Below are 17422 nucleotides of genomic sequence, written 5' to 3' on the forward strand. Positions count from 1 at the left end.
AATCCCACGGCAGAAATCATTAACTGAAACAATAACAAATTGTAATAAACAACAAATACATTTGCAATAACTGAGAAGACCAGCCAGACAATGAACAGAGTGAGATCAAAAGTTAAATGACCAATATTAATATAAGAAATGGCACAACAAACGGTCTTGGCAGTGAACAAAAAAGATGTGAAACTTATAAACATGTTGACAAATTTTGCCTCTGCTCGTTTTACTCGTTCTTTATTGTTTCCCCATTTTTTTTTGCTTTTCCAACTTGGCCTTTTTCACCAACGCACGTCATGTGGAAAAATGCGCTGGAGAACAGGACTCGAAAGCTGGCGGAAGGAATGCGAGAAAGGCGAAGTCACCAGAAGAGGAGCACTACGAAAATACAAAATAACAAGGATGAAGGATATTTCGAGGTGTGGAATTGGTGAGTACCCTTGAACTTAGTTTCCAAGAGAAATATTCAGAATTATTTTAAATATAGTAACCTTAGTAATCATATTACTTAAATCAATGATGCATACGTTTGACTTCTCTAGTTAATAAACGTATTTTTATTCGGTATTTACTTAATATCTAGCTACCTTAGTGATAAGGTATGCAGTTCTTGTAAAATGTCCTTTGGAAGGATATACAAAGACTTGGTACAGTTCGCTGAAATAGCACAGAAAACAGGAGCAGCTGCGTTTGATGTCTTTACTTGGAAAGCGGGGGCATGGCTTGACATTCTATTGCCCTTACAGCATAAATATTATATATATACATATGTATATTTTCGTTGTTAAAGGAACAGCAGGTTCCACCTAAGCTCAAGCTACTGAAGAATTCTAAATAAAAATTCTGCAAATTTTTATTGCAATATCATGGAAGACATAAACTATAGTAATACCTTTCACAGCTATTCAAGGAAGAGGAAATGCAAATGTCATTCTTTATTTTATAGGTGCATTTTCAGTTGAAGCTAAAATATTAACTCATTGCTTCCGAAAACTGAGAGCTTGGCAGGACATATTCCAATGAATATCTAGTTTAATTTAACGAATTATTCTTCAGAATCAAGCTGAGAGTTGTATATTAGGAATTTAAGTTCAAAGCTAGATTGAACTTTTTTATTTCCAATGAAAAATCTATTTTATTTAGCGGGTAAAACCATTATTTACTACTTTTTCAACACACCTAGGGAAAATGAGAAAAAGAAGAAAAGTAAAAGGGAACTTCATTAGACGAGGGACATCATCACAGCATCGGTGTCGCCATCGCTGTTGCCACCGTGTCGGTTGCAGTTTGCATATAAATTAGTGTAATTAAATGTCGAACAAGGGCCATTAAATTACATCAACAAAACTGTGGTTAATTGTGCCTTTGATGCCTTGGCAATAAGTGTACACTAAGTGAGGATGTTAGAATGTTGGAGACGTGAGGTCGAGTGTGTGGTTATAAAACTTTATGGCAGAACTTGATGGCTCTTCAAAGTGTTGCAGCAGCGACACAACTTGAGTGCATCCCGTATGGTATGATTATGGCTGGCAATTTGCAAAATAAGAGAGGAATAAAATCACGACTGTGTTCTATACTTTTTACTACCAACCTAGGGGGTGAGTTTGTTAGATTTTTATCGATATAAACTTTTATTAAATTTTATTTCTTGTTCAGAATTTAAATCCAACTATGAAAATGCAGCTGGAGCTTTAAAACAATTTTAAGCAGATGCGTCATTGGCAAAAGTTTCCTGGCATTTTTTCTGTAACCCGGTAAAATGTAAAAGTATTTCACAGAAGAACCCAACCAACCTTGGAACCACTTTCTCCACTCTCTCTAGCATTTTTGCGGCCATTAAGCGCAGAAGCTTCCTTTTTTTTAGTGAGAGAAGCTTGGCCTGTTTGCATCAGTTTCTTGGTACTTTTTAAAGGATTTCCCAGCATCATCATCATCACCACTGGGAAAGGCGACAGGCGAAATTAAAATGGAAGTGCAAATTTGTTGCTGTTTTGCCGTCAACTCTTTGGCGTTTGACTTTCGTTCAAAGGATGGCAAAAGCAACAGCAACGCCCCGTTGGGAGATGCAAATGAATCCTGGCCAAAAACAGTTTACAAAAATGCACGCCCCGTTTTAGCCTTTGCTGTTGAACAAACCGTTTTGTTCACTTTGTCGGTATTTAGTGCTCTGCCGAAGGTTGGGATTTAAATGCGGATATATATACGTTTATATAGATTTGAGTAATGAGAAAAGTTTCTATTGGGGGCAGAGCGGCACGGTGCGGATTATTCATTAGCAGTGGCTGTAGCTCGGTTTCCAGCTTGTTTAAGACTGTTTTTCTTTTTTTTTTTATATATATAAAAGGGTTTTTGGACCACCCTTGCAGCTCTAATTGCTTAAATTTAGTCAGTTTAGTTTTGGGTTAAAGGGGAAAATGTAAATTTCCTAGCCTGCCTTTTTGGCAAGGTATTATGGAAATCGCTTAATCAAAAAAGGGAATATAAATTTAATGCATTTTAGTATGAATTTTACTGAAACTTTATCTGTCAAGTGTACTCTTTTATAAACCCTAAGTTACTGATAAATAACTTCATGGCCTAGGCAGATTCTATACCAGCTAGCATAAACTTCTTAATAAACCTTCATGGTATTCAAATTAAACTCTGTGGAAAACTATAATGAATCCAGCAGCAGCAAATCTAAAAATATATCCATCAGATAGTTGTAACTAGCATAGTAAATACCCAAAGAATCAAACTAAAGTGTATCCTTTTTAATCCAGCTTAATTGATAAATAAAGTGGGTAAGCCAAGTAATTAATATTATATTACCTAATCTATAAAGGATAATTGTGCTGCTTTTATTGTGTTCTGGCAGTGACAGGACAATAATTTTATCAGGCCGACCAGTAATTAGGGGAAAACAATCGACACATAGTAAAGCAAGCTAATGAAAGTCATTCGAATTTGGGCATTGGCTTCGTGTTACTTTTGGTCATGGCAATTTAATAACATTTTCATGACACCATCATAGCGTTACATTTGTTTAAATATCTATTTATTCCGACAGTCATTAATATTTATTGTCACTGTCAGTCGGAACCACGTGGCTCCCTTATTTTTTGTCGTTTGTTTATTTTATTTGTTTGTTGTTTACTGAATTTGTCGCACAACGGCGAGGAGTCGGCTTGCCTTCCAAGTACATTCCGCCTGGCAATGAATAAGCAGCTAAATAATAAGCCTTAAGGACATAAGCAGACTACCAGCTCACTTCCATAAGTTCGTATTCGAGGCAGGCTTAAGTTGGGTCTATTATTTCCCCTTCCTGTATATATATTTTTTTCTCTCCTTTTGCAGCTTCAGGGTAAGGATATTATTGTCAGACATCGAGTGCCATGATTGATGTGGTGGCGAATGTGCAGGCATTATTATATTTAATCCAAATAAACAAGGCTTTGTCTAATTATAACAAATGAAAGGGATATATGATTGATTAGTCGCCATACAAGAAGTGCAGAGGTTTTCTGTATTTTAAGTAATTATTTTTATAATAATAATAAATAGTTAAATAACAATTTATAATATTTCGCAGCTATTATTTAAGTGTTAATATATCTCTTTGGTTTCATCCACAATTATCTTATCCAATTATCACCTTTTCCATAGGACTAAAGACCCAGATTTTCCAGTCATTGTCACAGATAAATGGTTCCTATTTACTGACAGCCTTAATGCTTTATTCAATTAAAATTATAATTGTATTATGTTGGGTCCTGGCAAACAATCATGCGACCAAAAAGGTTGTTTACGTGTGTGCCACAAATTGTATTATCCAATTAAATGCAAATCGATAATTAGCGCCTGTTATATATCAAATATGATTGCAGAACAATGCTTGACAATATGAAATACCACAATCTGCCAATCAAAATTCTAATAGTTGCCTTTCTAATGTGATTATGCGGATTAGAACGCAGCATTATGCAGAATTATTCTACGGTTTGTCTTTGCTGCGGTGCAAAATAATGGTTCAATGCCTTTTCCAGGGTCAGAGCTCTGAATATTTACTTAGTAGACACGATTTGTTGTTTTCCCCTTTTTTTTTTTAGTCTCAAGTGTATAAAGAAGGTGAACGAACAGCAAAGCGAATGTTCGCACTCACACACACTCACAAAACCCCCTTAAGATACATCAATATTTATGCGAGGAATTTGTAGCATACTTTTCAGCAGCCCGATGAGGCGAAGCCTTAAAGCCATTTAATTTTATTATATTTTGCGGACTTTAAGGAGGCAACGAGCGGTTAAAAGGTCTAAGACCCAACCCAGGGAGTAAATAATTTAACGCACTCAATTATGTACAATAATTTGGCATATAGTACCTATATAAAGTGTATGTATATAACGTGCTTATATACACAGCGGCGTCCGGGGCTAAATTTAAATCTCTTGAGGGGTGGTTTGTGGCTCTCGTTTTACTAATACATCTGATGAAATGGAATATCTATGACGTACTTTGGGGAGCTGTGAGATGTCGGTGAATGAATTATGAAAATTGGTTTAGTTGTGTGTCTTTTTTTTTTAGAATATGCGAAAAGGTTAAGGGTTGGAAAGAGCCTACACATTATCTGAACCCGGGAATTTAATTAGTTTCATAAAATAAACAGAACCGGACTAATAAATATTATGTTATTCATGAATTTGGTCAGGCATATTTCGAAAAATAAATTATAATAATCTAAACAGTGAAAAAATATTCATTTTTTCTATTAACTGCGAATGCATATATTTAGCTTATTATTTATTAACCAATGATTTATCTAATTTTTAAACAGAGACTCGCAAATAACAAACATATATTTCCCCTTCCATGAACTTACCTCCTTTACCCAAAGTTCAAACCATGACTCTGGCTTTTCTTGGCCCTCTTCAAAGTCAAAGAGTCGACTGCTTTTCTCGCTTTTCCTTTGATGCCTTCCGTTTGCTTGTTATTAGTTATCTGCCGATTTTCTTATTTTCACTTCATCATCTCCTTCCACTTGAACGTTTCTTTTATTGTCTTGTGTTATTCAATTTGGCGTGGATCCGCTTACTTTCTGTGTACGCAAATATTTAAATAAATTTTTAGAAATGCTATTTGCCATTGTTTGCCTTTACGTAGGCGTTGCTTTGGCTCGTTATTGTGGAAATTGGCTTTATTTCAAGTTGTTTCTTTGTGTGTTCATTGAGTTTATGCCAAGTTTATTATTGGATTAATTCATGGATGTGTAAAAAATGTATGTTGTTATTGTTCAAGGCTTTGAGTAAGTTTATATTGGGAGGGAATTTTATAAACTTTTACACAAAAAGAGACTATAATTTGATTTCTTTAAGATAAAAGATTGAATTAAAAGGTATTTGGGGTACGAAAATATTTAAGAAGGGAGAATTTTATTTTTAAAATGATTTTTTAAAACTTTTTCTTAAAGTTTATAAAGAAATTTTAAGGCACACAATTTTACTTTAAAATTTCAAACTTTGCCTAGTGGGAAATCATATTTTGGCACTCGACTTGAAAGTCAACTTCTGCTAATGACATAAATTGAATAATTCATTGCATTGTTAATTTCATAAGCTGCCAGCATTCCCAAATTGAACAACCTGAGTCAGTTGTAATTTGTTAACCCAAATAAAGCTTAGCTAACACTGTGTGACCCATTTCGTTAAATAATTCCTGACTTTGTCCTGCGAGATATCACTTTCCTGCACTCGACTTGGTAGTTTGCAATTAATTGCGAACTTTTCGCTCCTGGCATTTTCCCACCCCGAAACTAGGCTTCCAGAGGAGCTGAGCACATATTATCGTTAATAATGAATGGAACTGAAAGTTTTCCTGCCATGGGACAAGGACAGGAGTGCGGAAGAAGTTGATGGAAAACTTTCCGATAGAGCAGAAGAAATAAACTTTTAAATACACTCAAAATGTGCCCGGCGGTGGAGGGTTTTCCTGGTCTGCGGGTTAGTTCTTGGAAAATTGCCGACAGCTGAGCTAAAATATTTATGAATATTTATTAGTCTTAGACTGTCGCTTATTAAAAACTTAATTGAAGCTGCTGCTGTTGCTGCTGCCGTGAAACCTGTTGCCGCCTCATTAACGTCGCAAATTTCTCTTCGGTTTGGCCGCTGGCAACAAAGTTAATTACAATATTTCATTACAGCCACGGCAGAGGCTTTTATATTTTATTTCCTAACAAATTGCCAACAACGCATTCAACGCAATAACAGAACAAAAATAAATTAATATAAAACCAAGCTAAAAAATGCCAAAAAGGAAAATTAAATGGTACAAAAATGCAAAGCAATTTGTAGTAAATAAAAAGCGGAATGCTGAAATGGCGCCCAAATACGCAAGTCAAACAGGAAGACAAACTTTTCACGCCCCCGCAGCAAACACCCCTATAATGTGTGTGTGGGTGTGTGTGTGCACGCACACCGGCACAGTCCACACACACATACACGTAGGGATGTGGGAGTCTCAATACATTGACAGCGCACACGGGGGACTTTGATTTTCATGACCAAGTGAAAGCGAGACGCAAAGAAGCAGACACAGAAGAAAAGCCAAAGGAAAATGCCGGGGAAAGTTGCCTTTTCATTGAAAGAATTCAGAAGGTTGAATGCTCTTATAATTTCGAAAAATTAGACAACAGCTTCAGTCAATTGAACACTAAATTAATTTAGAATAAACAATAAAGAAGTAAAGGTAATGTAAAGAAGCAGTAATTAAAATATAATAATAATTTTAATCATAAAGACACTAGGCACTAAAAATTACGTTTTTTCAAGCGTTAAACAACTTTTAAATATAAATAACTCTTTTAAAGAAACACTAGACAAAAAATACTAATAATATTTTATAATTCTCTATGCCTTTCTATTGAAAACTGAGTGAAATATAGTAACTTTTTCCAAATAAAGTGATATATATATATATTATAATATATATTGAAAATATATAAATTACTTTCTAAATGTTTTCTGAGCCATAAAATATTCATATACCAAAATTTTTACAAAAACATCTTGGAAAATCAAGTATTTAAGAATTAGAAATGCTTTTCAATCCTTTTTTTTTCTCACAGGGGAAAAGCCAAAGGAAAATGCCGGGGAAAGTTGCCTTTTGATTGAAAGGCATTCAGAAGGGTGAATGCTCTTATAATTTTCGAAAAATTAGACAACAGCTTAAGTCAATTGAACACTAAATTAATTTAGAATAAACAATAAAGAAGTAAAGGTAATGTAAAGAAGCAGTAATAAAAAAATAATAATAATATTAATCATAAAAACACTAGACATTAAAAAATAAGTATTTTCCAGCGTTAAATAACTTTTAAATATGAATAAATATAAATAACTCTCTCTTAAAGAAACACTAGACATAAAATACTAATAATATTTTATATTTCTCTATGCCTTTCTATTGAAAACTGAGTGAAATATAGTAACTTTTTCTAAATAAAGTGATATATATATATTATAATATATAAAATACATTTTATCACTTTCTAAATGTTATCTAAGTCATGAAATCTTTAATAAAATATTCATATACCAAAATTTTTACAAAAACATCTTGGAAAATCAAGAATTGAAGATTTTGAAATGCTTTTTAAACAAAGTGCTTCAGACAATATTATTTTTTAAGAGAATTCTTGAAATTCATAATGCGTGAATTGTTCTACCTTCAAATTTCATTAAATTTATAAGCGCTTTTAACAATTTCTCAAGAAATTTCATATCAGAAGCCTGCCTTATATATATATATATATATATTAGTTGGAATTTTGAGGAAACCTAAATCTAAATTCAAAGGCAAAACTCTTTGGTTTGCCAATGAGACCTACAAAAATAAGCATTAAATAAAAGTCAGGGGCAGACACACCGTTTGCTGTCTAGGTGGGATTTATGTATTTTTGCCCTGTTCTTCCATTTACTTCTTAGATTTTTTGGGCAGACGCCCACACGGCGCCAAACTGCGCAGTCTGCTCGTCTTGATTATTCAACAGAGTTTGCATCAAAACACGTTATTTTTGTGTTGTGCTTAAATTTACAGATTCCTAAAATTGTATTTTATTTGAAATTATTTTTAATATTTGAATGCTTATTATATTGATTGAGTTTGATTTATTTGAACAACACTTTGTTGGCTCTTAGTGTCCTTTTGAAATTATTTTTGAAATTTTCCTATTCTTTATTTTCCACTTAATTTTTATTATGTTGATTTCAATTAAAGTTTAATCATTAAACACACACGAACGCACAGGACTTTCGTTATTAATTCCAACAACAGTGGCCACTGAGGCTGCCACCCATACACACTCACAATTAAACACCCGCACACACTTTCTCTCTTTCTCTTAGAGGTTTGTTGTGGTGTACCGTTATTCCGCTGTTGCACAACCGACACACTCGCAACTCCGCCACGAACTGTCCCGTTATCTGAGGCTCCAGTTGAAGGAAAAGTTCCCCTCGTGCTTTTTCACAATTTGGTCTCTCTTTGAAGAGTGCTCTCTCTCTCGATTTACCTTTGCACCCCTCTCTCTCTCTCTCACTTTGTGTTTCCCATACAGCTGTTATCAGTTTGATTTGATTTCGCCTAACGGTCCTCGCACAATTTGCCTTCGCTTGGCCAAGCGTGAATGCGTTCTCAAGGATAATGGCGAAACTCACCACACTTGTCGCTCTGGCTGCCACTCTTCCGCTCTCTTCTGTTGAACTTTCTCTCGGTGTCGCTGATGTTGCTATCTCGCTTGGACAGACACCTGTAGTGTGAAAGCTTTCCTCGGCTTGTTTCAGAGTTTTCATTATGGTGTCACTGCATTTTCATGCATCAGTGTGTAATGTACATCAGCCCAGAAAAATTAACGTTTAAAATTGAATGTGAATTGAATGATTATTTAAGTACACAATATTTAAATAGAAAATATTAATTTACTATAGGTATTGTTCAAAATTTATTTATAAGAATAGTGTAAAATTAAGGTCAAATATATATGTTTGCAGGCTCAAAACCCATAATCATAGTATTATCTCTGCAGGGATCGAAATAACATAAGAATTGATATACCAATTACCCTAATAAATTGGTCCTTTCAAAGTATAAAAACTATTTTCCAAAAGAGAAGCTATTGTAATATAAAATATGCATAAGTAGATAATATGAGACCCATCCGGGGCATAAACAACCCTACCCCAAATGCGAAATAAATAAGCTTTTCACTCACCCACAAACGCACTCATATTATAGCCTCCCATGTTTAACCCAATGGGTGGTCCTTTGATGACCTCCTGCCCTCAACAAATGGCCATTGCATTTTTAGCCTCAATTATTAAAACAACAGCAAACAACCTGTTGGCATTTGTCTCGTCTCTGTACAACAGCCACTGTATTAAGCGTTTCAGTATAGAATTTGCTACCGTCTAAATGAACTCTTGAAAGTGCCCTGACATTTCACATTGCTTTGGGAGGGTCACGTGGGTCACACTCCACATTTCACTGGGAAAAACCAAGGGTGAATTTAGTATAAAATTTTATTAAATTATATTAAATATATCAACATATTTAGAGTTGGATATTTTAATATATCTTGCACAAAAACCTTTAGTTTTTCTGTCTCTAAAATATTTTCCTCTGTCTTGTTTTTTCCCTCTTTAGTCCCTCTTTATACTTTAAAAAGAAAACAGACTGAAGTTTAACCTACTCTTGATTTTGACCCTAAGAACTCTACCCTCTCAGAAAACCCTCAATCCGCATTTCCCTTGGTTGAGCTGCCAGCAACAGTTGACGTAATTTGCAGGTAATATGTGTGTTGCCTGTTGCTTCTGTTTTCCAGTCATTTTCACTGACCAAGACAACCACATTTCACCCTGTCTCCCCCAGGTCCCTCTGCCTCTTAATTTATTTCTCCTCATGGAGTAGGAGGGTTTCATGTGCAAACGAGCCAATCGAGCCACATATTGATTTACGTGTTCGGGATGTGTTCAACTAACTCAGACTGTGTGTACGTACACGCACAGAAATAGATAAATTTAATGTAATTAATAATAAATTTAATAGTTTAAATTATAATAAAATATTCTAATATAAATTAAATTATATTTAATAGTATATTCGTATAGTATCTTTTTTGTTCTTTTACTTATTTAGAATGAGTATGTTTATGTTGCAATTGTTTATATTTAGGACTCTTTTCCCTTCATGTTAATCCTTAATTTGAAATATTTATTTCTCGATAATTTATTTTTAGTTCAATATGACAAATAAATACATTCTTTCAGTGCCTTTATAAAGTGTGTAATGTGAGACTTGATCGAAGTGGGTGTGGCTGAAAAAATCAATTAATTCGCATCCCCTTGGCATATAATGGGCAATTAATTGAGTTTCTCTGGCAGTATCGAAAGTATATTCCCATTGGAATATTTAGATTCAACTAAAATTGAAATGTAATTTATAACCCAGTTCCCCCCTAACCGTATTTGAAAGATTTGCATTTACAAAGGGGAGAAGAGTTCTATAGCTAGTAAAAAAAGGAAAAAAAAAAACATATTTCTGCAAACATTTCCGCTGCACTAAACGTGATTGAAAGCGGAAATTGCTCCATGTTCTTTTTTTATTATCCACCCAGCATCCTTTCTCCTGACCCACTTTCCCCCTGGCTTCTGGCTTCCGTTTGACGGCCGCAAACCTGTGGGACGGGAGAGCTCTGGAAAAGAGGCCCTGACTGATGACTGGCAAATCGGGTTTTTCAATTGACATTTGATGGAAATTGCGTTAGTAACCTCTGGCCCCGCCCATCGCGCTCCTTTGGGCATCCTTCATGGGGAGCCCAAAGTGTTGGCTGATGCGATTATCGCGGCGCTTAACAGAAGCCTTCAATGTTCTCTGTACTTTTTTTTTTCCTAGCTTTGGATACTCTGAGAAATTGTCTTTGGATTTTTTGTATAAATAAAATAGAAAGTTTTTGCCTATTTAAAGTCGGAAATTAACAGAATATATTTCTAATTGCCTAGCCATTTGTATTTTATTGGATATCATTATATAACATTTGAGAGATTTAAAATCAACGTAAGTATTAGTTTAGAAAGTTATGATTCCTTTAACGTAAGTTTTTAATTATCGTTTGAGTGTTTTATTTTTTTTTATAATATTTTAAAGTAATTTAAAGAATACAATTTATAGGTAGTTTCCATCAATCTCTTTAAAAGGTACATCGATTTAAGTTTGAGCAAGTAAACTAAGCACAAGACTTGACATGTTTTGCATTTATCATTTTTAAGAAAAGAGTATTTCTCCGCCGTTGTTCCTAACACTGACGAAAGAGCTATAAATTGGGTTTTAAACTGTAGTTAAAAACTATTAACATATATACTTTTTGAGTTGGCTTAAACCATTTACGACATCAGACCCTCGTTGCGCAAAATTGCAGTCATGTCGAACTGCAGCAGGACAATTAAATAGGATGTGGCGGCACTCACAGTCTGGAAAATAGATTTAGTATAATATTTAGAGTATTTATACTAACTTTAAAGCAAACCAAGCTCACCGAAAATATAAATGTATAGTCCAGGGCAAACAATCCGATTCCATTGAACTGAAAGTAACCTTCCCAGTGAAGGAACTGCAGGGTAAAGGACTTCATCTTGTTGTAGAAAAGATCATTGCTAAGCATAAAGGCTGGTTTCTTCTGCATGATCTCATGGACAATCATTGCCGATTGCTTGGAGTGATTGTTGGCATTGCAGCACAGACGGAGCACGATGTAGGCCACCACCATGGTGGTGAAGCTCCAGATCACATACAAATAGGTCACATAGTCCAACAGTCGGCTCTTTCCACTCACTATAAAGTTGACTTTTGTTTCGAGGAAAATTCCAAAGATGCTGACCACAAAACAAGCCGCCATATAGGGTACACACTGTGGCCCAAACTCTCCATTTGTTATCACACTTAGTGATAGGATTTTATCGTGCAATTTGAACAGGTCGGGAAGATTGGCCTCCGAGGTGGTTCTGGTTGAGAAGAATATATATTAAAAACATAATAATATATAAGATAAATTATAGAAGGAAGGCTTTTAAAGCCTTTAAATATTCTCTTTCCCATAAATATAAATAGAACCATCAACAACCGTCAACCATTAATTAATCAAAAATCAGTGCTTTGTAAATCCACTAAATCGTTTCCTTCTCACCCTGTATTTTCGGCAATGGTGACATTGTCGTAATCAAAATCATCCTCGTCCTCATCATTGCTGGAGTCCACATCGTCCTCATCGTTCTTTTGTTGTCCCAATTGGCGCTTCATTTCACCAGCCAACTTGTGCTCATTGCCAAACGTGCCAGTCGTCCTGCCATCCATGGCCGTTACCGGCGTAATGGTCTTCCTTTCCTTCTTCCCCTCGCTCTCGATATCGAAGACCGTGAGGGGTGCATGGCGATGGCGGGCCTCCTGGTTAATCTTCTCGAACAGAGCGTTAATCTGCTCGAAGCGCTGCGAGATGACCGACACGTGATAGATGAACTCGCCCTGGATAATGCTGCCGGCCAAGTACGGGAAGCTGGAAACCATGAACGGAATGAAGGCGAAGTGGCCGAAGGTCCTGCGGAAATGAGGTAACAGTTTACTGTTTTAGCTATAGTTAAAGTTTAAGGTGCAAGGATTTCTTGTTATTCCTCTTAACTACAATTATTTTCAAGTATGGTAGCTTACATATACAAAGCCCTGACATCATAGTATAAGGCAAAACTGAACACGCAGAATAGAAAAAGCCAGGTGAAATGATAGGCCACACTATGCTTCACCGCAGTGACCTTAACCTTGTCCATTTCTGCCACTCGACGGCACTTCTGGATGACCTCATCGATCGCATTCAATCGTTCGTCGAACTGCAGAAAGAAATCCTTGCGGCGATACAGGCTCATCAAGGTGATGGTCAGGTAGAGGAAGGCGCCCAGGTGCATAAACAGATTATTGCTCAGCTTGCAGACACTGTTGCAGGAATCCAGCAAGCAGACACCAAAGGCATGCATCCAATTGATGGTCAAATAGCAGGCCACATAAATGATGGGCACAATGAACATCATGGCATAATCCACTATAACATTCGAACCCACCTCCTGGCGATTCAGGGGAATGAGGCCTATGACCTGGATTTGTGAATTTCATCAAATACTGAATACTGAAATATTCCATATTTTTTACCATTGAAAACCAATTCATAATCTTGATCATTTTGTGGCTGCTTTAGTTTCTGTTCTGTTCTGTTCCTTGGGTAGTGCCTGTTCCTGTTCGCTTCTCTATTGGTACTAACTTCATGACTGGTCGATTAGAACGCTGAAAGGGTTAATATTTACTCAATGTACTCACTCAATTGTTGGCATAATGAAACCGCTTACACGCAGTGGCAGGAGAGGATAATGCGCATATGTTTAAGATAAATATCTTCAGAAGGGGCGCCTAAAATGCTTTTAGCTTATTAAATGTGAATTGTACGAGTGCACTGTGGGAAAAGTTTGAGTTATTAAAAGGGTGGAAATAAGAGTTATTTTATAATTATATTTTTGTGAGTTGAGTTAGTGAAATTGTTATATTAATAAGTAGAAATTTTTAAAGAGTTTAAAGCTTTACTTATGATAACAATTTTAAAGAAGGACTTTGACCAATTTGTTTTTTACTTAGTTCAAGTTTCTTTTATGCTATAAAATTTTTTTTTAAGTGCCTTTCTACAATAACTGATACCGCAATTTATTGATTGATAATAACCTTGGTTCTTGAACATTGAACTAAAATTTGTAAAGTCTTCATACTCTTGTAGAAAATAAAGAAATATAAACGCATCAGATGTCTTAATTTAATCTACATAAATAATAAAACCATATGGAAGGAATTAAAGTTAACTACACCCTTTGTGGGGAAAAATGTTTATTTAAGATATCTAGCTCACCATTTTAATTACTTCCACAGCTTTTCCTTATATCAAACTAAACAAATTTAATAGTTTACATAATCTGAAAATTCCCAAGGATATTTACACTCCTTCCCTTTACATTCCTTCACTTGGTTCCTTTTGTGTTGAACACGGGAAATCCAATAATTTCCACATATTTTCACCGCATTTTACTTGCTAATTAAACAATTATAAGTTAGTGCCGCCTAACACTAAATTAACAAGGACGACAACGCCGACAACAAGGTAATCGAGGCAATCCCATTCCCTCGCAAACTATGGCTGAGATATTTCTCGCCTAAGAAAACCAATTAAAAGCAAAGCCCTTCCTGGCAGTAATAACAGGCGACGAGGGACGCGGGTTGGTTGGTTAGTTGGTTGGAGGAAACCAGGAGATGATAAAATGCAAATTTCCCCTGAGTTGAGCATCCTGCTGAAAGGAGGGCAAAAAGGGTGTAGGGGACATTGTGGCAGAGGCTTACAATCAGTTACAACTAAAACAGGGCTATGGCAAGGGCGAAAGGTGCCATATATATATACATATATAGTATATGCTGTGTGCCTTTTGGCCCTCTTAGTTAATAATTGAGTTTGCATCGGAGGCACGCACAAACCAACAACTCGGCACACATATTTACATACGAGTTTCGGGACAGGAAGGATGGTGGAAAACATCCTTTGCATCCATCCTTACCTATGCCCCTGCACGCGCTGTGGACCGCAGGTCTCGTGGGCTTCGCATATCCTAGAGATGTGCTACTGAAACTACAATTAATCGCTTGAAATTTCATTTATTTACTTAATTTTATTACTATTTTATTTATTTAAAGTTAATATCTTTAATATCCTAGAGTGACAAGGGTCCACTTAAATTGTGTTGCTGAAATGAATCTTTAAATGCAAATATTTTATTCAAAGCTTAAATAAAAGTTTTAATACAACATCACTGGCCATCATAATTTTGTTTAAATATATACTTTTTATTTCAAAATACTTTAAAATTAACTTGATAAATTAAAACTTTAAATAATATATAACAAGTAAGGCAGGCTTTCAACATTGTCTAACCTAAAACCTAGAGGCATATTGTATCTATATAGGTACCATACACTTTCATTATAATTTCTTTTTCCCTACCGTAATCCATATAATCCAAGTGTTTATTGAATCCCTGAATTAAACCCATCTCTAGGTCGTAGACGCATTCTCTGCCAATGAAATGAAGCTTGTTAATAGACATTTGCGTTTACAGAATGGCAAATGAATGTTGGTGCTGAATTGCGGTATCCGTTCTTAGGGTTATCCGGCAGAGTCCCTTAAAAAAGAAGCCTGCTTAGTTGCTGCATGCAAATTAGATGCTGGCATTAGATTAGTTTATTGTAGTAGAACTCAGTCGGTTGTGATTGTTATAGCCCTTGGTGTCCGCCATAAAACGCCCAGCGTTGCAAGGCAATCGCTCTGGAATTTTCCCCGCTGCGCTTTATGGTACTTCCCCGGGGCCCTTCCGATTTACTCAGTTAGGGTTGCCTTTTTATTTTATTTCGTATCCGCTCCCTTTGGCGGTATCAATAAAATTGCGGTCATAAACTGTGACCGTAATGGTCCTCAGATTTTGCCACGCCCCCGATTGCCAAGTCACTCAATCACGAGGCGCACTCTTAGTTTGCCTCGTCTTATTTCCCGTTTTTTCTCTGGTTTTTCTTATTTTTTGTTGCTTGTGCACTTCTGTGTAATGAGCTTGTTTGCCCAAGATTTTGGCGCAAAGATTTGCCTAAACGTTTTTTTCCTTTTTTTTGTGAGCGGTCGGAATTTAGGAATTCAGGATTTGGCTGCTGGCAAAGTGGAACATCTTGGTCCTGTTCTTGTGCGAAGGGCGAAGGCTCCGAGGAGCCGGTCTCGAAATTATGTTAGGCCCCCAGGGGATTGTTGGTAGCGTGTTAAAGTTGTTCGCACACTTGCTTTATGAGTGGTTTTTCATTTGGTGAGTTTTCCGCAGGAATTAACTTAAGGCCAAAGGACTGATAAGAATACAGATAGGAAGGGAAAATAATTAAGGTTTAATATAAATAGTTTTCTCAGACTTAAAGCTGATAAATACAATATTTGTTTTTAATTATTTGAGATCTTTAAACTTTTAAATTTCAGTTTAATTTAAAGGACATGCTTTAAGGTTTTCTTGTCTGGCATGGGCAGACATGCTTCTCCTCGGCCAAGCTCTGTGGAATATAATCCGGCGGCGAGCAAATAAACCCCAACCAGACATATCAGACATAGCAGCCAGGATAAGTTCTGTGTCTGACTTTCCCCGCTCCTTTCCCCGTTCGTCCTTGCCGCATTTTGTCAATTTGTTGTTTCGACTGCAACATCGTCTCTCCCTTTTGTGGCACGTAAAGCCCTTGACTGTAAATGACTTTTGGCAACTCAACCATTCAGGGAAGTTTATGGCAAACACATATGAGGACCCGGAGCATGGATATATGAGGTTAAGTAAATAGGAGATCATGAAATGTGATATATATATTAAGATTGAATATCTAAACTATATTTTTAAGGTTAAATACTGATAGAAAAAATACAAATCTAATAGGCAATTAAGAGTATTTTGACTTAACAAATATGCCTAACTAACTTATAAAAGTCTGCTATGCTAGCTGGCTCTATATATGATATAATCAACTCATTCTATATAAATTATATTCAACTTTCGTTGTAGTGCTCCTATCAATATGACCTTGATTGTGCTGGTGTGCCAAGTGTATGTTTATTCGCTTATGTGTTTGGCTTTATCTTAGTTCAACGTTGCGTCAAACTTAACTAGCCGAACAATTATTTCTAACGCTTTTGTGTGCTCTCTCCTCCTATACCCATCTCTTTCTGTGCTCTTTCTACGCGTGACTGCCATCTCTTTCGCTTCCGTCCAGAAGCCAAAAGTGCTTCTTATTGCGTGTTACATAAATATTTCATTAAAAGCCATTCATAACCGAGCATTCGGTGTTGACAGCCACCGCCCACCGCCATTAGCGCCCACCACGTGTCCAGCTGAAAGAAAGAGAGTGCTGTTTCCAAATGGAAAGAGACGGGTAGATTGCAAAAATAGAGAGAGGTAGAGAGCTTTTCACCACAATTTCGTGTAAACAAATCGCTGGCTTACGGAATGGTTTGCTGCTGCTGCAACTTCTGTAGCAGCTGCCACCGAAGCTGCAACATCGTTTGCTTGCCTCAAAATGTCAAATGCCAAGGTTCGGGGCAGGGTGAAAATTTAATAAGAGCCACAAGTTGGCTCCAATATAAACGCATTAAGTGGGCATCCACGGGCGAAAGTTGATCTACTTATGAAAATGTTATTAAAATCTAAGGATAAACAAGGCTATTTAAAGGTAGTTTTACCTTAAAATAATAATTTAAGCCATGAAATATTAAACAGATTGTAAATGAAATGTTCTAAACAACATTATTAGAAGTAAT

At 36.0% G+C, this 17422-nt stretch overlaps 3 protein-coding genes across 12 annotated transcripts in view; 1 reads left to right on the top strand and 2 right to left on the bottom strand.

Moving 5' to 3' along the window:
• Nucleotides 1-8612, bottom strand: part of LOC110182408 (putative G protein-coupled receptor CG31760) — a 31602-nt gene extending 22990 nt beyond the window's left edge. Inside the window, exons 1-3 of one of the 5 annotated variants that reach the window (XM_086832581.1) lie at nucleotides 8335-8445; nucleotides 7946-8068; nucleotides 4853-5068 (exon numbers count right to left, since the gene is read on the bottom strand). The gene's annotated coding sequence lies outside the window, so the exon portion shown is untranslated. Of the gene's footprint in view, nucleotides 1-4852; nucleotides 5069-7893; nucleotides 8069-8272 lie in introns of all 5 variants that reach the window. The other 4 variants (XM_086832583.1, XM_086832582.1, XM_086832580.1 and 1 more) reach the window with 4 other exon arrangements.
• Nucleotides 1-17422, top strand: part of rho-6 (serine protease rhomboid 6) — a 44659-nt gene that overhangs the window by 13225 nt on the left and 14012 nt on the right. Inside the window, exon 4 of one of the 6 annotated variants that reach the window (XR_015271674.1) lies at nucleotides 1178-1586. The exons of 4 other annotated variants lie outside the window; for them this stretch is intronic. The gene's annotated coding sequence lies outside the window, so the exon portion shown is untranslated. Of the gene's footprint in view, nucleotides 1-7; nucleotides 425-1177; nucleotides 1587-17422 lie in introns of those variants that run through there. One more of the 6 variants, XM_086832597.1, reaches the window with a different exon arrangement.
• Nucleotides 11089-13242, bottom strand: Gr33a (Gustatory receptor 33a). The gene is given in 5 exon segments (XM_086832321.1): nucleotides 11089-11500; nucleotides 11503-12020; nucleotides 12203-12610; nucleotides 12721-13157; nucleotides 13213-13242. Coding segments are annotated over 5 exon segments (1491 nt in total). The 3' UTR covers nucleotides 11089-11402.

This window comes from Drosophila serrata, unplaced genomic scaffold, assembly GCF_035046125.1.
Source record: "Drosophila serrata isolate PLE 108 unplaced genomic scaffold, ASM3504612v1 contig_249, whole genome shotgun sequence".
Taxonomy (NCBI): Eukaryota; Metazoa; Arthropoda; class Insecta; order Diptera; family Drosophilidae; genus Drosophila; species Drosophila serrata.